Raw genomic sequence first — 22,050 nt, forward strand, 5'->3', positions numbered from 1 at the left:
GATCCTTGGGCAATTAAGATATCAAGATTAAGAACTACTAGATTAACCCTTAGCAGACACTATGTGTGATTACAGAATGTAAACTCCTCCTCAGGCCATGAAATCCCCCAAATTCTAAATCATAAACATAATCAAACAATATTAGAGAGAGGGTATGAAAGCAACACTGACATAAATGTCACTATTACTGAAATAACGTGTGTATGTAAGGGGAGGTACTACAGGTGAATAAAATCTCTAACTAACCGATATTACCATGAAACCTCCTCAGGTGATTACTTACTTAAGACAATTATTTTTTGTTATAACATGATGCTTTATCTTATTGAATATGTGCTAATTGGCAGACATTTCCAGAGCAGAAAGTAAAGCATTGAGTAAAGCCAAGTCCAGCATTCTTGTTTTATTTTGTTGACACAAGAAAGTCAAATTTTCTTTTCTCTTTTTATCTCTCCATAAATCAGAGAATACTGTCAACAGCTGTATAAAAAAAAAAAAAAAAAAAAAAAAAAAAGTCATGTTTTTAGTGATCAAATGTGCTATAAATTGGGCTATAAATGAGATATGGAAAAATAACTCTCTGCCAAACCCTTCAGAATATAGATAAGAATCAAACTGGTTAGTCTGGTGTATTTTACTGCTGCTGCAGTGGAGTTTTTTTGTAAAATTTCATCAATTCTTAGACATGGCTACATGTTTCATGAATAGGGTAAAAAATTTGAACTAACACATATGAAACTGCCCTAGCTGATTACTAACATTAAGACGATAAAATAAACATAATATATATATATATATATATATATATATATATAATATAACCTAAATGTGTATTTTGGATGTTTTCTTTCCACTGGTCTGAAAGAAGACATGTTATGGAGACAAAACAGCCCAAAATCTCAAACTTGACCAGTACATGATGTAAAAAAAAAACTGTAGGTGAAAAATGTTTTCATGTGGGGTTTTCTCACCTTAAAATGTCACGTATGACATACCTTTTACATGTCAAGCTTAAATTCAAAAGACATTACATGAGGCGAAAGTTTTCCTCTTTTATTCAATAATATAAAATATTATAATGCAAAACATTCCTGTGTCATGTTTACAAAAGACACCATCAGATTCGGTCTGCAGTAATGACAATCATCACAGCGCTTTTTAACAATATAAGGCAACATCGTAACACACAATCAGTACTGTATGTGCAGCAGCAGTATAAATTATCTGTAGGCTTTCAATATAAACACTCACATACGTCTCACAAATATAGAGATCCAACAGTAAGCGATCAGTGCATTCTGACAATAGAATAAGAACAATCTCATGGTCAGTAAAATCAGTTGCTGTACACGTGTTTCGTCCAAGAAAAAATTAGTCTGCCTTCAAAGTCTGTTTCATACATGAGTATCCAGATAGCCAGCACTTAACATTTGACTGCAAACAATGAAAGAGAGTGAGAGTCCTCGGTCTGAACTCTTCAGAGAGACAATTGATGACTTTGAAGGTGACTCAACACTGTGATAGTCTGGACACTTTAATGCACAAGGCAACACTGAGCTCATGTCCTCTAAATGTGTAAACTTCAAGTGTCTGAATCTGCTCATGCTTCAAATGAACTGTAAGAAAGAAAAGAAAGGGTTGGTTAGTTGCAGCATCTATTTCAAGGAATCTGAGAGCACTGCAAAACACATCTTAAAAATATGTAATATATAATTAATATAATGTGAGCTACAGACAACAAATGTCACATTTGTATTTATGTGGCATCATGTAGGCGATTAGGATTCAGTTAAAAATTAAAACTAAAGTACCATTAACAAGTGCCAGTACACTGGGATTACAGTTTCAAGGTCAGAGAGGAGTTCCTCCACATTTTTAATTTAGTGCTTCCCAGAAAACCTCTGTATATCTGATTAATGTGATCTGCATCAGCATAGCTAGATTTATTCAGACAGTAAAACGACATGTACAGCACATGACAGACAGACAGACTTTTAACAGGGAGATAAGCACAATCGTGATGCAAATCAACCAATCACATCAGTCAAATTCATCAATTCAATTCAAGTCCATCTTGTTCCTGAGATCACAAGTCATGGCCGACACCCAGTTGGGTAGTAACAGGTAATGTGTGATCAGGATTACACAATCAGATAACAAAACCTCACCTCTACCACCCCAGCCTTCACCTTTCTAATTCAGTGTCCTAATGTGATTCTAAGATTAAATGGTGATCAATGTCTTGCTTGGGCTCACAAGCACCTGTACACCAGGGGGGTTTTCTGCATTGCGGTCCCTGTTTTGTCATAGCATAGCATGCTGCTTGTCTAATCCATGGAGCACCTCAAGAGCAGAGCCCTCAGCGCAAAACATTACTGTATTTCCACCTCCAAAAGCTATACAGCGGGATTGAATTTATAGCACTTCTCTAGTCTTGATGCTTTACATTACAGGCAACATTCACCCCATTCACACACTATCTATCTATCTATCTATCTATCTATCTATCTATCTATCTATCTGTCTGTCTGTCTGTCTGTCTGTCTATCTTAATGATTGAAAATGAATGAGCACAATTGTACTTTGGCATCCAGCTGCCACATCAGTGTCATCACACATTACTTGAGACACACCTGAGTTCCTCTTTTAGTCTGTTGAGTTTATCGAAGAGTCGATCATTCTTGACCTGCATCGGAGCGCTCGGCACAAACCAGGCTGCAATGAACTTGAATATGACGACAACATGCTGCAAACAAAGAAAGAAAATGTTAGGAATGTTACCTGTGAAAATGTGGTTTCATTAAAGATTACACTCTCGGATTTTGTCATAGTGTAGATCAGTGTGGTGAAAGATTAAAATAAACAAACAGTGAGCTGGGAGGACAATGTGCACGTTCCGGTGGGTGATATAGTACAAGAAACTGCTGAAAGAAATCAGAGAAGAAGTGGTTGGTGGTTTTGTTTGGTCATGGGTGAGGCTTACCTCAAACAGGATGACAAAAGCAAAGCGGACAGCTAAAATTAGCCAGAACTGTGGGGTTAAACTGTAGTCCTCATTGCTCCTGTAGTCTTTATAACTGTGAAGGACAGCAGACCAGAAAGCAGACATTATCTCCCTGATCAGTTTTTTATAAATCAATCACACGGTGGATTATTATGGGTACCATCTGCACTGATGGCCCCATATTTTACATAGCACTTCTATCACCTGAGGTAACACAGTCCTTACAGTAACAATCACAGTGCAGTACTACCAGGACATCTGAGTGCACTGCGAACACTGAGCTGTTATTAACACTGATGAGCAGGATCAGTGCTTTCGACTCTGTTGTTACTCAAATGTTTTGACTTTGATTTCTCTTGACCTAAACATCAGAATTACTCCTCAGTTGTAGAAGACAAGATAAAAAGAGGACAAACCTGCATGAAGTGACATTGATGCCATTAGGAGTGATCATCTGACCCTCTAAAAACTCGTTGTTTATGTTCTGGTCGTCTATGTGTGCAATGGAGAGAGTGTTGCTGATGTATCCGACCATGCAGCTTGTAAAACAGAAGAATTTCCAATTAAAATGAGTGTTGCACACAACCTGACAGAACGTAAACATTTTCAAGATGAGTCCTCACTCAGTATCTGTCACCGTGCCATTGGCACATGGGCCGTAGCGGTAACGGTACACCAATCGAGGGATGAAGTCTGAAGACACACCGATGACCAGCCCATTTGCAATGACAGCTAAGACACCAATAGCCTCCAACACGTCTATCCACACACCTTAGGAGAAACAATGATATGAGGAGAACTTAATCTACAGCATAAACAAGAAAACAGCATTTTAATCCTTAATACCTCCTTAATAAGAAATACCTCCCCTTACAAATGGTTATCTGTATGTCAGCTGCTCAGCTTGTGTTTTGTTGAATTCATGAAGAAAATGTTTTTCTCGCATACCTCCATGATGAACGAAGAATCCAAAAATTGAGAAAATTCTTGAGATATTGAGGGCTCCATGTTTAACAGCACCAAAACTATATCAGACCATCTGCTGACAAATGTTCACACAATTTATGCAGTATAATTTGGGGGGCTGTATTCACAAAGCTCTCTAGTACGAAGCGCTACCTAGTGACTAGTGATGAAATGTTACGAAAATTTGACATTTTTTAAGAATTTTTCCCTTAAAGTTAAAACAAGATCCTTAGCCCTCAAAGGAGCTCCTCAGTTAAGAACTGTTAGAAGTAGGGAGGAGGACTTTTAAGAGTTTCTGAAGCAGAAGTGAAAATGAAAATAACAGCGGGTTAAAATACTACAGCTTCAATCATCCAAGGAAAATGTTTGTGGTTGATCTCGTTAGAGATGCACGTACATCTCCCACCAATCACAATAAAGCCAGAAATAAAGTGATCACAACACTAAGATATTTGGCAACTGTCTCGACCTTCCATCAGCAGAGTGATCACTGTATCAATAACAGCTCTTTCAGTCTCATATTGTGATGCAGTTCATTAAACGTCAACTGGGTGTCCACTCCTGTCATGCTCACTAAAGGACAACCAATCACACCTTTTAAAAGAATGCATCATACCTAGCAACAGGGTCAACCACACCTCCTCAGTAAGTTAAAAGTTTCTGTCCTGTTCTTGGAGTTGCTCTGAGATATTTCCTAAATCACTCCTAAGCGAGGACTCCTTGCTAGAATTTCTAAGGCTAAGTTAGGAGCTCTCTGAATGTTTGTGAACATGGCCCAGGTCTCATTTTTAGTTTATCCGCTGCCTTGATCTGTAGTTTGTTCGTGTTATTGTGTGTTGCTGAATTGTCCCCCTATGACTTCAAGAATTTTCTCATTTTTTTGGATTCTTCGGTCACAGAGGGGGCAAGGAATTCAAAGTAACATGAGGTGAGTAATTCATATACAAATGCTAATTCGGGGGGTGAAGTACTCCATTAAAAGTAATGCTCACCAATATCGTTGGTTTTCTTGGGAACCAATCTGCGCTCCAAAGTGACCATTTTAATGGCATCCAGACGGATCTCAATGACATTATTAATGAGGGCCAGCAGAGGAGCTAGAGGAAACGCTGCCACAAATATGGTTGTAAAGCTGAACTGGATCACTGAACAGAGAGCAAAGAAGAATATTATTCACCAAAACCAGACCAGTAACTGTCTACTGTTTTTGTTGTTAAAGTATTCAGCGGGGTACGTACCCATCTCCAGGAACTCATGGAACAGGCTGAAGGAGTCGACATCGTTGAGACGGTAGTTGCTGAGCCAGTCTCGGAGCTTGCAGTTATCACACAGTTCAGCTCCGTGTCTGGCCTCTGATTCGTCTTTCAGGTAGCAGTGGGCGCATTTCCTCTGTAGCTTGTGGGTTCTTCTTCTCTTCAACCACCTGCAGAACCAGCTGATGCAAACAGGACACAGCTTTCAAAATCCCAGACCTGACGTGAGTTAAGTGGATGATACAGTGCACATGTGCAGTATCCAAACACAAATCTGATTTCTACTTACGGGCCAGTGAACTCAAAGACATTGCTGATGGTTTGCTTGAGTACCATGATAATTGCCATTTGGATGAACAGGTCTGTGAGACATCCACTGGGATGACACTGCACAGGGAGATACAATATTCAAATATAAAGCAGCAGTTTTTACTTAAAAATGGACATTTAATCCTTCTAAATTAGATATTCATGTTACCCACCTCCTCCAACCGCCATTTCCCTGAAATTCGGACATAACCACCAGGATGGCCGTTTATCCTGCCGGGTGTGTTAGAAAAAAAGACACATTATCATTGGTCATGTCAGAGGGGTGTCGGGTGAGGACAATGAGTTCCTGGTTGCTGGAGCCTATCCCAGCTGACATTGGGCGAGAGGCGGTGTACACCCTGGATAGGTCGCACAGGGCTGACACATAGAGACAGACAACCATTCACACTCACATTCACACCTACGGCCAATTTAGCGTCATCAATTAACCTGCGTGTCTTTGGACTGTGGGAGGAAGCTGGAGTACCCGGAGAAAACCCAAACTGACACGGGGAGAACATGCAAACTCTGCACAGAAGGGCTCCCACACCCTGCGTTCAAACCAGGAACCCTCTTGCTGTGAGGCGACAATGCTAACCACTGCAGCATCTTGCCGCAGACTCAGAACAGTAAGACTAAAATTCTTTCCGAGTGGAAGCTTAAAGGTTCCCAAGAACAATAATTTCAAGTGTTACAGTTTTCCGTATTCAAACCTCACTCACTTCTTACATGTCTGCTCAAATCACCATCATCAGTTACCTTGCGAGGCAGCTGATTCCCAAGATCACAAGAGAATCCAGCCATTATTTGCTCAAACAGATCTCTATTCTACCAGTGGATACGTTTCCACTGTTGCTTGATATATACCATCATACTGCCCAACCCTAATGTGAGCACTGAATCAACAGAGTCCACCAGTTCTTACCTGCCAAGAAAAAAGGCCACGTAGAAGAGGGAGGAGAAGTAGGTGAAGAACTGGAAGGTGAACATCTTGACGGTGAAACTCTTCTCTGTGGCAGCAAATGATCTTGTTTTCTCTGGTGCAGACAGACTTCATGTCAGTGTTTATGCAGTTCACTGTTTGGTCAATGGATGGCACAATCTCACACATAGCATTTCAACCTTACATCTATTATATTATTACCTCTATTTACATTTCATTTATCTAAATAGTTGTATTCTGGTGCACATAAAACTGAGATATAATGTCATGTGTTTAAACATAAAGTTATTGTCCTTTTGAGTCTTCCATTTCTACAGGCAGCTTAAAGATGCTGTATTCAACACACCACAGCTGAACCTGACAGGCTGCCTGTGCTACACAATGGCCAAAAAGACCGTTTTTACAAGGACAATCTGGTGTACATGTCATAACAAGTAAAGCACAGGTGTAATTAATAACATCATGATGGCTGTGCTCTTATCAGGTGTGCCAGTTCAAGGATCCTGACATCAGACATGCTGCCTCACTGGCATGGGACTCAGCAAAACGACAGAGCAATCATAAACCAGGGTGTCTACAGATATCAGACTTTAATGTACAGTAATGTCTTTAAGACAGCAGTTTATATTACAAAACATACACTGGAGCAGATGCAGTATATTTTGCGCTGTTGTTCAGATTTTTTCAAAATTTTAAAAGTGATAAAATGTTCACATAAGAGCTATAAAAATAAGTCAGGGGGAGACTTGAATAAAACAGCTAGAATAAAACAACATAATGGGGTCATCTATCCAACACCTCCACAAAATCTGGCCGTAAGGGTCTTTCTAACGAATTTCACCCACATGGTCCAGAATTTAATGAATAAATTTTTCTGAGCATGAAGAGATAAAGTCATTTTTTCAATAACATAAATGTCATTTACTATATCTATCCATTCCTGTATTGTGGGAGGTATAATTTTCCATCAAATTTAAGGCTGATTTTTGGACAAATATTCTTCTTCTCATTCAAGTATTGCAGATAAGTATAAAGTTAAGTATATGCTCCCATGCAGAGGCAGGTTTTATGTAGGAATATGGTTATTAAAGTGAGTTAGGTTAATTTTAAGTACAAAGTAATAAGACAGTTTTTGGTTCAGCGGTATCACAAATGTGGATTTTCACACAGATTTTGACAAATTAAATGATGGATAAATTAGATAAAATGTTTGTGGCACTTCAGACCTCACAAATTTAAATTTAAGATTATTTAATTACTTTTAATGCCTAATATTTATGAAATCGAATTTAAGACATTAAAGACTTTTCAAGGACCCGCACACACCCTGTAAATTAATGTTACATTACACCAGTGTTTCTCCTGCCATGACGAGTCAAAAAAAATCTGTTGTGAAGAAGGACTTCTGTGTCATATAAGTGTCCAAAGAAAAAAATATGTGGTATATAGTAAACAAATGATATGTAGCAGGGCTCAGATGTAGACCACACCACTGGGTCATGCCGTTGTCTGGCTTGTGATCCATAAATCAAAGGACATCTACTCATGACCTTTTGTCACATGCTACTGTGTTGCAAAGTGTGATGTTCCCTTCTCAGATGGTTTCATTTGGGTAATTCTTAGAGGCGTGTGGAGAAAATACTCTCCAGTATAAATTTGAAGATTTTCCTTATTATTCATCTTGTGAAACTTCAGATTTGTTTTATGACCACTGACGGGGGTTTTGGCTTTGCTCTACATGACAGGGCCAGCAGACTAGATCGGATTGCAAAGACCCTCATACAGTGTACCACTTCATGATAATCTCCTTCTTCTTTAGACTCTCTCTTTCTGTTCCTTGTGTACTGTATGTTCTCAGGCAGTTTACTTCCTGCATAACTCACCTTCCCTCTTATTGCCTCTGTAAGTATCCTTCCTCTGATTATCACCGTCATACATCTTTACAGCATTTTCCCAATCAGTGTACATGTTGGCCCAGTTCCAATGTCCACCCTGTGAGGTGATGTTTGCTCATGTACTTCATATATAATAAAGATACTGTACTTGCTGCTACAGTGTGTATGTGTGAACATGATGTCGGCAGAACTTTTGAAATGGTTTTTGGTTGGTTGCATAGTTTTTATCACAGGGATGCTAATTTGTGGCTAAATTTCACAAGAGAAATTGGGGAAAGGTTTGCAGAAAGTCCATGAGAGCCCTTAAACACAGTTTCTCAGTGAGACAGCCTTAAGCCCCTCACATCCTTTAAAAAACATGCAGGTAAGTCTATGAGTCTGTAAGAGTGGGCTTCGGATTTGGGCCACCGTATACAGGACGGCTCTCTGTCTCTCTCTACCACATCATCTAGTGTTCCAGACACTACTTGTTATCTGTCTGTTATCTCTGTCTTGACCTTCTTCCCGTCTGATTACTCACCTCCCTGCTTCGTCCCCCCTGCATTTGTTTGCCTGTTCTCTCTGCTGTAAACCAACTGTAAACCTGTGAGAGGACCAGTGTGTCAGTTTTAGAGGCATCTAGGGGTGAGGTTGCAGGTTGCAAGCAAATGAATACCCCTCCCTTTCCAGGCGTGTAGTATAACCTACAGTATCCCTAAATTTATAGTAAAAACAGGCCCTCTCTGGAGCCAGTTTTGGTTTAACCATTCTGGACTAGTGTAGAAACATGGCAGTAAAGGAAAGGTTAGGACTCAAGCCCCCAGGAACAGTGCCAGGCTTTGAGGGCAAGTTGACATAGTGGTCCAACAGGGGACTTACAATGACGTGTTCATCATGTGATGCTATTGGGCCCCAAAAGACTTTTTCTAGTAGACTAACACTGTGATTTTTAACACACTTTTCTTGGCTCCAGGAAAGTTTTATAAATATAAAATCTCCATGGATCAAAAATTCATAATAAAAAGAGTCATAATCGGAGCACTGTGATACTGTGAGCGGCCACTGGGAGATATTGAAGCAAGGCTGAAATGCTTTCCTGGGGCCTGGTCACAATCCCTCATGAAATGACTCTTCTCACTATCAGAAGGTCATCCATTAGTCAGATAACATTTCTAAAGTCTTGATAAGTTGCACAATTAAATTATTTTAACCTTATTCAAGTTAGCAGATGGCCAAACTGGCATGGAAGTCTCTAGTGTGCTTGCTCTATGGGCAAAATGATGCAGAAGATCTGGTACTTTTAAACCCAAGGAAGACAAACTTTTTTGGCTTCATGCGCCACTGAGCAACTATCAAAGGAATAAACAGGCCCTTGTCTCCAACACTATATCCAGGTCTCTTTATACCCCTATGCTCCCTATTAGATATAAACAGCTTATTCTAAGGTAATATAAAGATTCTTAGTTTCAGGTGATGATACACTCATGAAAACATAATTATAAATATCATATGCCATTTCTGCCAACTGATCCCCCTAAATCCCACACACTGGCTCTTCAAGCTAACGTTTAAATCTCCCAGTATCTCTTTTTAAAATGTGATCATTAGAATAGTAAACGTACCTATTTCACAGAGCTTCATGGCCACAATCCTGTTGACCTGCAAAGACAAAGACATCATCAGAGTCACAGAAAATATCTCTAAAAGTTAACAGAGATGCACATTTAGAGACCCGCATACCCGTGTCATGACGGTGATGATGACGTAATGGAGGACGGCCCCCAGCATCATTGCCCCGCTGTTGGAGTGGTTGCTCAGAAACTCCCATGATCCCTCAGCCAAGAGCACTGCTGCGATCACCCTGAACACCACCAAGGCATGTGTCAGACCGATGATCACCAGTATCTGCGGAAAAGACACAAAACACTTATTTGTGTCACTATGGTGGTGAGGGCCTCCATGATGAACACAAATACCCTCCACTGCTGTTCATGCCGAAACCTGAATCTCACCCAACCTCAACATGATTCTTATCTTAACCTGAACTGTAAAGATGTGAAAGCTGTTTAATAAATAACACACGTGAAGAGCGTAAAATGACGGTCACCCACCATAACGGTGACACAGATTAAAACCAGAGTGCTGCGCAGATATGAGTGTTTATATTCTTTTGGTGCACAGTTGACGTCGTTCACAATTTCCAGGATCAGTTCCTCCTACAGTTAAATATGATTTAAAAAAACAGGAAAAAAGGAAAGAAAAAAACACACAGTAATGACTTCCAATGATCACTCATTAACGAGTATTACTGAAACGAGATTTAACATATAAAAGTGATCATACCTCCTCCTCACACCAATCGGACACTTTCCATTCACACACATAGGATGCTCGATGTCTCTTCCAAAACTCCAAAAACAGTGTTGCTGTGAAGATGAAGGATTTCATAAAGTTCATAAAGCCAACTGAACAGTGACAGTTTTTAAAATCAGATTCACTGTGGTGGTAAGGCATTTTGCCAGTTTTGGGATATTTGGTATAAGGGTGTACAAAAATATAAATACATTTCAGTATTGTGATATTATGTTCTGTGATATTGTATTGATTCTCAAAAACACTATTGATTTTTAATCAATAATTTACATGCAAAGTTTGTGGCAATGGTTCATGGACCGCTAGATACCAGTGTTGCAATCTATCCTTGGTCGTTTGACTCTTCCACTCGGACGTAGTAACATATAACGCGCATAAACCCAAAGAACACAGGCCTATCAAACAGGCAGGGTTATAAAAAGCTGCAATATATCACCTTGTTTCAAGTATCGTAATATACTGCAATATATCAAATCGTAACCCCTGTATCGTGATATTTATCGTATCACCAGATTCTTGCCAATATAGATCAATCGTTCTAAATCTAAAAATCAATCTAAATGTATGAAAAATACTGACATGTTTTCAGGGTTTAACATCTGATGAAAAATGTTCTCATTTTGTCACGTACACACTTTGGTTTTTGGTTGTAGCATACTAGCACAAGACGTTGTCACAAAAACTAGAAAGCAGAAGAAAATTCAGGAAACGATCCCTACTTCTGCGGTCTTACAGTAAACTAACTTTGACATAAATTGCAAAATTCTAAATAGTTTTTTAAAAACAACCTTTTACACTGGTATTATGAGGGGACTTCCATTCAGCTGGGCACAATTTGTCCTGCAACATCAGCATTATGCTGTCCTTGATGCATTTCTCTCTCTGTATATCACCCCTCCCTGACACACTTCCTCTTATACATTCATTTTCAGAAGACTGCAGTGGCTGTTCCAGTTAACTGTACTCTTCTCACAGTTGCTAACAGACTTCACTCAAACAAATAATCTAACCATCACTGTGCCTGAATCCGTATTCTCTACAGCAGGTATGAATTTGATGTGAGTGACAGTCTGAGTGACAACAGACTTTAAAGACATTAAAAACTCACAAAAAGCAGAGGAACTAAAAGCAGAAAAGAGCATTTATATGTTCTTATAGATGACTGCTTGACCACCCCCACGGCCAGATGGCCTGGGCTGATTAAGATGTGAGAAGCCAGGACGAGTAGGTTCTGTCAGTGATGTGGCATCTCGTTGGCAGTGCATATCTCAGTGATCATAAAAAATCCAGTTGGATAAAATCAATGTGAGGCAGATAAAAGACTGGTTTGTATAAGTCGTCCTGTGAAGCCAAAATTGTTTAGACAAATAAACAAGAGCATTGGGGAGGAGATCTGCAGCCTGATTGTCAATTGCTTGTATTAAATGTGCCTATTGCATGGGTCTTAATGGCTATGAAACAAAATTGCATCTGCAGGAAGTATGATTGTGATAAGTCACACTAATCTATCTAAAACAGGGATCTGAATACTAAAAGAAAAACATGATTATGTCAATCAACACAAGAATAATTATGTCATATAAACACACAAAACTCACCCCACACTGCCATGAACATTGCGAAGAGCACTGTGCCATTATTATCAAACAGCTGGCTCACCTGTAGGCAGACGAAAGCCACAGTGAGCGCAAAGAGACAAGCACACCATTCAGCTGCCCACTGTAAATGCACTGAGGTACCTTGGCGTATGTGCAGGTGTCGGAGAGAAGCCACACTTTGCATCTCTTGTCACAAAGGGGGCACATGACTGTGTCAGCCTCACAAACCTCCTTTCTACGGCACAATAAAAAGCTCTTTATTTATCACAGTGTTACAATGCCGATACTGTGGAGTTGTGGAGAAACTTACATGAGGGGTGAGCTGTTAAAGAACGCAAGGCCATAGAGGAAGACGATGACCCCGATGAGAGCTGGCGGGATGAGGAGATACGTGTACCAGCCCAACCACAGGTAGTACAAGGCCACCTTCTCCCCAAAGTAGTTCCTGATATGAGAACACATACACAGAAGGAGAAAATGACTAAACTCAAAAGGTAAGGATAAGTATTTAAAGCTACTGTTTGTAACCTTTATCATTTTCTTTTCATATTTACTGAAACTGACACTATTCACACAAATGAGACAGATAATCTGTAGAATAAATCATAGACCTCTGCCTACTCTCTTGTCTTGTAGTGCTTCTAATGGACGAAAACGCCCAGTCAGAGCAGAGGAGTCTCAAACGCAGCTGTCAATCATGTCAATTACAGCTCGTGAACTGCAGTCAAACTGTCAAACTAGACAGCGCTGATCAAATATGAATCAAGATTCTGTTACTGCATGGCCTATTTCTTGTCTCAGATGTTTTCAGAAACATATTTTAGTGACTGTTTAGCTGTAAAATGAGAGTTTGTGACCCAGCCACCATGTTGGATACAGTTTAAACAGGAGTACCACACACCACCCACCAGCTGGACCAAGTTTCTGATTTTACAGCTAAAGAGTACACTAAAATATGTTCATATTTGATCAGCACTGCCTAGTTTGGTAGTTTGACTGCAGTTCATGAAGGGATTGGCATGACTGACAGCTGCGTTAGAGACTCCTCAGCTCTGGTTGGTTTCATTAAAGGTAATAACTGTCACTTTAAGGTACTTGTCCACTAGATTTGTCATTTCCATGCTTCCTGTTCATTGTCTATATAAGCAGCTGTGCAGTGCAATCTGGTAGTGCTGTGCTGTGTTTCGAGAGACAGGTAGTCCACTCCTGTCTGCATTAAGTTAAAACTCAGTCCGCTTTATGCAAATCAAGGCAATCTGGTGCAACTTGCACACCTCTGGAAACTCTTGAACAAATTTAAACGACGCTTGTTGATCTTAAATGAAGACAGATTCAGTAACTGTATGGCTTATTTCTCACCTCAGGTGTTTTCAGAAACACATGTCAGTGAACTGTTTTCGTGATATAAAAGACAATTGCTGTGCTGATCCGGTTTTAAGACAACCCACGCACCTAGTCGCGCAGCCATCAAGTGCCCAATGCTGGGAGGCGACATGACCCCTTGCGTCTAACAGTGCCTTTTTTGCCTTTTGCAATTTATAAACATAACAATAAAATGACGTTGGCAACCAATTTCATACAGATTTTATACAACATTTCACATAAATGTCATGCTGTTTAAGGCACACATTTATCAGTGTATAAAATCTGTAAAATATGTACTTTAATTACATGACAGAAACACTGTAAGGTTCATAAAATGTAAAACTTCCAACATAAATTCTCAAAGATTTTTCATACGGGAGTGGTTTTGCTTCTTGGTATTTAAAATAATTACACTTAAAAGGACTGCGAGTACTTGACTGATTTTGGCCCAATGCAGTATAATGATGTACAGTGTATCTTGTCGCTATGGTTTGCTGATAATGTGGGTGGTATAATAAAAGGCTGAAATTGAAATCACACAGCCCACATATTCACATGAAGCAGAACTGGAGACATGTTTGCATTGTGTTCTTCTGCTTGGACTCAAGTGGATCTAAAGACTGCAGCTCTAATCTGCACCTGCATTATGTGCTGTGCATGATTTTAAACAGTGGGTCCAGACAATGCCTGCAACATGTGTGGGTGATAACATGCTTGACATGGAAAACAATAATGCTGCAATAACCGCAGATAAAAGAAGGAAAAAACCAAACAAATAAACAAAAACAAAGGGCAGGATTATGAATAGGCTGTTGTGTTGCAGTCCAAACCTGACGGCAGTAATGGGTTGCCCTTGGAGACAGGCTGTCCATCGTGCCCAGCTCTCCTTCAGCTCTCTCTGTTTCTTTTTCTGAAAGCAGAAGCACAAAACAAACAAACAAGAAATATCAAAGGAAATCGACATGAACAGGAGCTTTGTGCACATGCATAAACACAACATACAGTCACACTGAAAACAGAAGCTCACAATCTAAAAATATGATCAGATTTTACTAGCTTATTTATACAATTGTAAAACATCCACAGTTAATGCTGCTTTATATTTTGAATGAGTTTTGGACATTTATTTACATTCAAAGTTCATGGACATTTAATCTGGAGGAAATGTCCTCACCTCCCACAGCGCTGTAACGTAAACACAAGGACACACATGTACATGCTTACATGCGCACACACAGTTAGTGTCAATGTATGTTCACATGCACACGAGCCCACATACTCCCAGCAATGAATGACTCACTGCATTAATATGACTCCCATGGAGTCTCGGTGAACAAATACTTTATTGGCAGCAATGCATTATTTTGGAATGCCACTGCCAAGTTTCACGTCATAATTTTAGATGCTCTTTAAGAAAAAGAAAACACTTCGGTGGCCATGTGAAGAAAAGAGCTTTGTCAGTACATAATCGTGTCACTATCTTTAGTATGATTATGTGTGGATCCACACGGTGAAAAGATACGGCTTTAATTGTATCATTCACACCCTAATTCAGTCCACTGTTTTCATTTTTTTATTCATACAATCTGTTTGATCTGCAGTTCCTGTCCAAAATAATAATTCAATTATCAGACCAGACACGGTGACAATATTGCAACCTGTAGCAGTGATGAATCAGAGATGCTGCACAACAACAACAAGGCTCGTACGGTATGTTAGGATATTTACCTCGTGCAAGCAGAACCTTGCCTCAAAAACCTTCATCTTCATAAGATCCCGCAAACCCTCTGCGAAGAACAACAGGCAAGAGGAATAACATGAAATATGAGGTTACCAGAGGAGGATCAGGATTGTAAATACAGTTAGTCTGTCTCACCTCCTGAACGTATAGGGGTGTGATTCAAGATGAAGTGGACAATCCTTATCCTGAAACAAGGACAAGTATCAGTGAGAAAACTGAACTTGCAACAAGATGATAAAAAGTTCATTAAGTCAAGAAATTTTCACGGAGACTTTGAGATTTTGGCTTTATGTAACGATGAAGAAGAGTTGGGCTTTAAAATATCACATTCATACAAACGCATAAAATACAATATCATTTGTATTAGTAATGGGACGATACATGATTTTATCATGAATCACAATAAATAATGCTTGCAATAAGCTGATCGTGGTGAATTTCCATTATCAGGGTAATCATGAATATTGTGTCCAGCAGCCCCCAAAGAGAAAAACAGGCTGCCCACAGACCAACCTCAAAAAATGCACAAGATCTTAAAAGGATGTTCAATAAAAATGTGTGTCCTATTTTTCAGATCTATTCTTTATTTTATCCCTCTGAGTCACAGTATCTCGTCTGTGAGGGAGTCCTAGCCAAGATGGGCAGCAAAATTAAAAATTTTGTAATACTACCTGTGATGCAATAAAGGTATGTGTTTCTTAACAAACTGTGAAGTGATTCCAGTATGTTTTGGTAGCATTTCAAGAGTGGTAAGTACATGTTGATCATTATCAGGATATCATGAATCACAATCATTTTGGCAAGGATAATCGTCACATGAAATCGTCCCATGCCTAATCTCCAAACCACATATTTAGAAAAATAACTGTTTAAAGATCATGTTGAGCACATAAACAGTCACAGATACTTTTAAAAACAGCCAAAACCAGCAACATGTTTTACCTGGTGCTGAGAGGCACAATGTTCTGATCCGAGCTCCAGTTACAAGCATCAGACACTTTGAGCAGGTACCTGTACTTCTCAAAAATCTCTTTAGGTGCTTGAATCCCATAGAAGATGAGATCGTCATCTATAATTTTCTAACAGGGGTGAATAAAGATGAAATGAATGAAAGAACCTTGCAACCTTTCCAACAGTGAGGACACATTTTTATTCGGTGTTGAGAGACTTACGGTAACTTTCAAGTTCTTTTTCTTCAGTTCTTCAATGTATTCAGTTTGCTTCTTGAACGTCTCTCTGTCCTGTTTGTCAATTGTTTTGGCAACCAGGACGTAGTCATATGATAGAGGCGTGTGCTGTGTGGCAAAGATCATATGGCAAAGTCAGACTTTCAGACATTATAGGGATCTGTGAATTAAGGCAGCCAGGACTAGCTGGTGTGTGGTTAGAGTGGACACATTAAAGTCTTACCACAGGTGGGAGTGCTGTCTGATCATTGCCATTCTCTCTGACCACTCCCATTAGTTCCAGCAATTCAATACTGGGCTACATGACAGAACAGTAAAAATATTAAAAGGAGAAGTTAAAAAATGTTACATTCTACACATTATGGATAAATTGTAGTGTTTTAAAGCGAGACACCCCAGGTGAAAACACCTGAGCACTCAAAAATACACCTGTAGGTGTTTATTTTAGTTCCGGTTTCTGTTCTAGCAGTGTACACAAAAAGAGCGTATATCATTAGGTCATTACTGGCCTCCTTTGCATGTTTAAACATAAAATTCGGAAAACTGGTGGTACAGTAATTGTCCCCATGTATGTAATCACCTGGGGGAGTTTCATGGTAACATCTATTCAGTTCAATTCAATTCAATAAACTTCATTTAATCCAGAAGGAAATTCTTGTACCAGAAAATGCTTAAAATTACAGTAACCACAATTTTAACAATTCAATTAATGATTCAGTTCGGGGTTACTCACTGGGCCCAGTTTTACAACAATAGAGTATGTTATTCACCTATAGTATCTCACCTTAAATAATCTAAAAGGCCTGAGTGGCACATAATGAGTCTATTTAAGTATATAATTAGGTTTCCCCTGGTATTTGATTACAAGCTTGTGAAAATCTGCAGAAAGGTCATCATGATGAAGACTACAAAAGAATCCTGTTTAACTGTGACGTAGGGGGTGTGCCAGTGAATGCCACTGGGGTGATCCTGAGTCACTGTCAGAGCAGATGGTTTGTCTAACCTGACTGAACAGCATGGCATGTGGACATACTCTCACCCTCATGCCGATCCAGGCTATTCACTTACAGGGCAGTCTAAACACTGATACTGTACATGTAAGCCAACACAAGGAAGGTGTGGCATACTTAAATATACAATCAGAGCACTGTGATAGCAGAGGAAGCACATAAACATCCTATTTAATACTAAATATGATTAAAACATGTGGTGTTGATTTGTGTAACCTGCACTGGGATGAGCTTGTGTTGCATCTGTTTAGTCTGACAAGTGCAGGATTAAAGACAGCAGGCCTGTCTATGATCAACACAACAAAGGCTTACAGAGCTGGCTTCACGACAGCTCCAATTTGCATCGAAGTAATCTCTGTATGTGTGAATAAGATCACCTACCTGCCTCCTGTGGACGGGCATGATGAGTATGAGCTGAATGCAGATGCGGCTTCCCGGATATGAAAAAAATAAAAAGCTTCAGTCACCATTCAGTGATCCCGGAGCCTCTCTGTCAGCTCACCGATATGCCCCACTATAAAATGACATGAGTGCTGTTGAGCAGGCAGTAGGCAACTTCTGTACTTCCTCCAGGAACAAACGTATTGTATTACAAGCTGAGGAATGTAAAAGCGACTCTACCTGTTGCTGGTGTCACAGCATTTATCTCTATCGCCTCCACCTTTTTCTCTCAGCCTGGTCAGCTGAACGGTGCGGTCCACAAACACACAGACACACACAAACAGGGTCTGCTGTGTGTGTGAGAGAGAACAGAGATAATGTCGATATGGCTTGTCAGGTGCGTTGGAATGGCATATTTCTGTCTGCCTCCTCCTCACTGATGCAACATGACAGGATCCGCCGTTAGATGGCAGCAGTGACCTCTGTTCATGCCCGAGCTGTGATTGACTCATCCTACACACTCCCGAGTCAGCAGCACTGACCGTAACATTTGTAGAAAAAGACATTAACACTTCGACACTTTGAGTCATGAAATGACACCGTGAAAGCATCTCGAGGTCCATAATGGAGGCTGAGCAGGTCCATTACTATTCACAGCAGAGCAGGCTATTAAGTCGTGACTGAGCAAACCAACATGAAAACAGAATTGAAATAAATTCATTGTCACTATGTTGCATAGCATTAAAGGGGAACACCACCTAAATGAAGCATTCCAATATGTTATTTCCATGGCCAAGGAGAGCTAAATAAATATTTATGAACATAAGCTTCTCTCTCTCAAAGCTAGAAACCAGCAAGTACCCCTAAAACTTCAATTAAAAGCCTGGTCACAATTAAACACCTAGTCCCCTAGTCCCTTCCCATCCATCCATTTTCATCTGCTTAGGGGGCAGCAGGCCAAGCAAAGCACCCCAGACGTCACCCCCCCCCCACATCGCTTTCCAGCTCCTCCTGGAGGATCACAAGGGTTTCCAGGCCAGATGTGATATGTAATCCCTCCAGCGTGTTCTGGGCCAGTCCCGGGGCCTCCTACCAGTGGGACGTGCCTGGATCACCTCCAACAGGACACGCCCAGGAGGCATCCTGATCAGATGCCCGAACTACCCCAGTTGCCCCCTCTGGACATGAAGGAGCAGCGGCTCTACTCCGAGCTCCCTCCGCATATCCAAGCTTCTTATTCTATCTCTAAGGCTGAGCCCAGACACCCCACGGAGGAAACTCATTTCTGCCACTGTATCTTTTGGTCACTACCCAGAGCTTATGACCATGGGTGAGGGTTGGGACGTCAGTGGAAGAGTAAATCGAAAGCTTTGCCTTCCAGCTCGCTCGCCATGACGGTCTGGCGCACTGCCTGCATCACTACAAAAGCTGCACCAAACCACTGATCCATCTCACACTCGCTGTAGCTACACATTCTGACAAATAAAAGCCTGTCTTAATTGACCCTTCACAAAGTCCCACAAAAATATATAAAACTGGATTGTTGGCTACCTCACATTATGTGTCCGTTCCTCGATTATCCTGTAAGTTATTCATATTCCTTTTGTCTGTAAGGGTCCTCAGATCAAAAGAATCAGAAGGGGTTTTTTTAATCCAAGTTGTGAGTAGCCTACTGTTTTAACAGGAGAAAGTGGTGTTGCATCAGTATGCTGGGTGCGAAATCCATGTGTGTTGTAATTCACTCTCCCTCTGATTCATAATTGATATATTTCTCTGAAGCGCTATTTTTATACAAGTAATAATCACAGTTAAATAAACAATTTAATTGTATTTCCCGGTATTTGCTGAGCAACAGTTTTGTATGAAAGGAATTAAAGGCCTGTACTATATAGACGCCTGTCACGAATATCGGCCTGTTGATTTAAGTGATTTAAGCAAATAATAGCCCAGGCTAATATTTGAAGTTTAACGATAGGTCTTAAACTTGTAATGTCATCATGTATAGAATCTGGAACTGCTCCACTGACAATGAATGGGAGACTGACTTTGTGGACCCATTGAAAGTTTCTTTTTTATACCCAAATGAGCTTTATTTATTGTAGATATTGTGATCTCAGTTCTGAAAGAGAAAATGTACCCATATACTCAGAACATTTTCCTGGGTGCTCTCAGTGTCATCTGGAACACCTTTCCCAATTCATTGCCTATTGAGTGGCGACACACTTTTTACCCCTCAAACATCACAAATTTGTCTTTTAGCACTTTAGATTTTGGATATGGGCGACAGTTATTCATTTTAACTAATATTTTTGGACTGTACTAAACCATAGGAATAAAATGTATGAATTTTGAAAATGGGTGAAGTTCCCACCGAAGGCCAAGTCCGAAGTGGCTCTGCTTCGAGTCTTTGCTGAATGTCTCTCCTTCTCTGCCCCCATTCATGTCTCTCCGTTATCAAAGCACAAAAATGCAGAACAAAACAAAACACAAAAACAAACCAAAACCTAAATTCACCATAAATCTTAGCTTTAGTGTTACTTAATTCCTTTATAGCCATCATGTTACCATCAGTTTAGCTGCAAATAGAAGCTAAATTAATGCAAGTAGGCTAATACATGTTCAAGATGAACTCACCTCATTAGACGTTCCTTGGTGATCTGTGGACGATGTAACAAATGTGGGCTAAACCGGACTTATTTATAGAGGTTACACAATGTTACAGCTTTCCAAGTTGCTGCTTCAGCACTTTTACTTCAAATTGCAAGTTTCTGTCATTTAGGAGACAAAACATGCCCACGCTTTAACACTTACAGGAAGTTTTTAAACAATCATTTAAATGAATCAGTGAAAAATACACAACATTTGCCCAGTGTAAGTAAGTTTTTAGTGGTGGAAAGTTAGGTACAATTTCAAAGGTAGTATTTTAGCCTTCGTAGAATTTCCATTTCATACACTATAGCACTTAATTTTTACTCCCTCTTTTGAGCGATAGATGCTTTTCTGATATAGGCTGTTTTATTACTGTATTATTTGAAATACAATATATATGACTAAATGTATAGAATGATTCAGTGTGAATGAGTAAATGACCAACAGCATGTAAAACTACTTTAGCCTACTCCACTTTACCACCACACTGAAATGCTGCTTAACACAAATAGTATCCAGCACGGTAGCCTAAAATAAATCTGATTCTCTTGATGGATACTCTTTCGTAATATTTACAGTATTTTTTAGTGTTACTACTTTTACTTATATAAACATTTAGGCTGTTTCACATTGGTGTCTTGCTGTGTTTGAGCTTGTCTGTATTTCCCATATTTCTAAAATATATTTTTAAAAATCTGTAAAGACTGACATACGCAGGGACTCAAAAGCAGACTCGTGCACAGTGGAAAACACAAACTTGTCCTTTAATCTTGCCAAAGTCGGTACACAGGAGGTCAAACAGCGGAGGCAAAGGTACAGAGACGGCAGGCAAAAAGCAGGGTCAAAAAAAAAAAAAAAAAAAAGTAGCTATTGGTCAAAAAACACTTAAGACTCAAGGAAAAAAAACGCTGGAACGCTGTCACAAAAACAAGACGAACTGGCACAGAGGGGAGAAAACAGACTAAATACGCTACAGGGAGGGGAGACAATGAGACACAGGTGCAACACATTAGGGGCGGGGCAGGTAATCACACAGGTGGGAAAACACGAGGGCAGGAAGTGAAGGACCTGAAATGAGACAACAGGTGAGTTTCAAAATAAAAGATAAATTTGAGAAACAAAAATAACTTAACAGGGTGGACTCTCATGGTTCTGGGGAGTTTAAGTTTGACTGCCACAGGATTAAGAACCTTCGAGACAGGAAATGGGCCTACGAACCTGGGGGTGAGCTTCCTGGATTCCACCCGAAGGGGCAAGTCTTGTGGACAGCCATACCTTCTGACCTGTCCTGTAGATAGGCGCAGGGGTGCGGCGCTGATCTGCTGCCTTCTTGTAGTGCTTGGAGTTGCGAAGCAGAGTGCGTCGGGCCTGGGCCCACATGTTGCGACAGCGGCGGA

At 40.0% G+C, this 22,050-nt stretch overlaps 1 protein-coding gene across 5 annotated transcripts; it reads right to left on the minus strand.

Moving 5' to 3' along the window:
- Positions 1 to 794: 794 nt before the first annotated feature.
- On the minus strand, positions 795 to 20,670 carry LOC125886850 (anoctamin-9). 5 transcript variants are annotated; one of them, XM_049573191.1, is made up of 25 exons: positions 18,245 to 18,933; positions 18,005 to 18,053; positions 16,837 to 16,911; positions 16,599 to 16,721; positions 16,369 to 16,505; positions 15,562 to 15,611; positions 15,414 to 15,472; positions 14,516 to 14,595; positions 12,631 to 12,765; positions 12,462 to 12,555; positions 12,321 to 12,381; positions 10,693 to 10,775; positions 10,461 to 10,565; positions 10,090 to 10,254; positions 9,972 to 10,008; positions 6,458 to 6,569; positions 5,706 to 5,763; positions 5,513 to 5,610; positions 5,209 to 5,405; positions 4,963 to 5,115; positions 3,628 to 3,775; positions 3,421 to 3,543; positions 2,984 to 3,077; positions 2,634 to 2,746; positions 795 to 1,616 (listed from the first exon to the last, which is right to left on the minus strand). In XM_049573191.1, exons 1-25 carry the CDS (start codon positions 18,625 to 18,627, stop codon positions 1,601 to 1,603), a joined length of 2,748 nt encoding a protein of 915 aa, XP_049429148.1. In that variant the 5' UTR covers positions 18,628 to 18,933; the 3' UTR covers positions 795 to 1,600. The 5 variants fall into 5 exon arrangements, with proteins under 5 accessions (XP_049429148.1, XP_049429149.1, XP_049429150.1 ...); XM_049573192.1 differs by lacking the exon at positions 795 to 1,616 and adding an exon at positions 20,639 to 20,670 and having other exon boundaries at positions 1,629 to 2,746; positions 18,005 to 18,137; positions 18,245 to 18,354; XM_049573193.1 differs by lacking the exon at positions 795 to 1,616 and adding an exon at positions 20,639 to 20,664 and having other exon boundaries at positions 1,629 to 2,746; positions 18,245 to 18,354.
- Positions 20,671 to 22,050: the final 1,380 nt, after the last annotated feature.

The sequence above is a fragment of the Epinephelus fuscoguttatus genome, linkage group LG4 (assembly GCF_011397635.1).
Source record: "Epinephelus fuscoguttatus linkage group LG4, E.fuscoguttatus.final_Chr_v1".
Classification (NCBI taxonomy): domain Eukaryota; kingdom Metazoa; phylum Chordata; class Actinopteri; order Perciformes; family Serranidae; genus Epinephelus; species Epinephelus fuscoguttatus.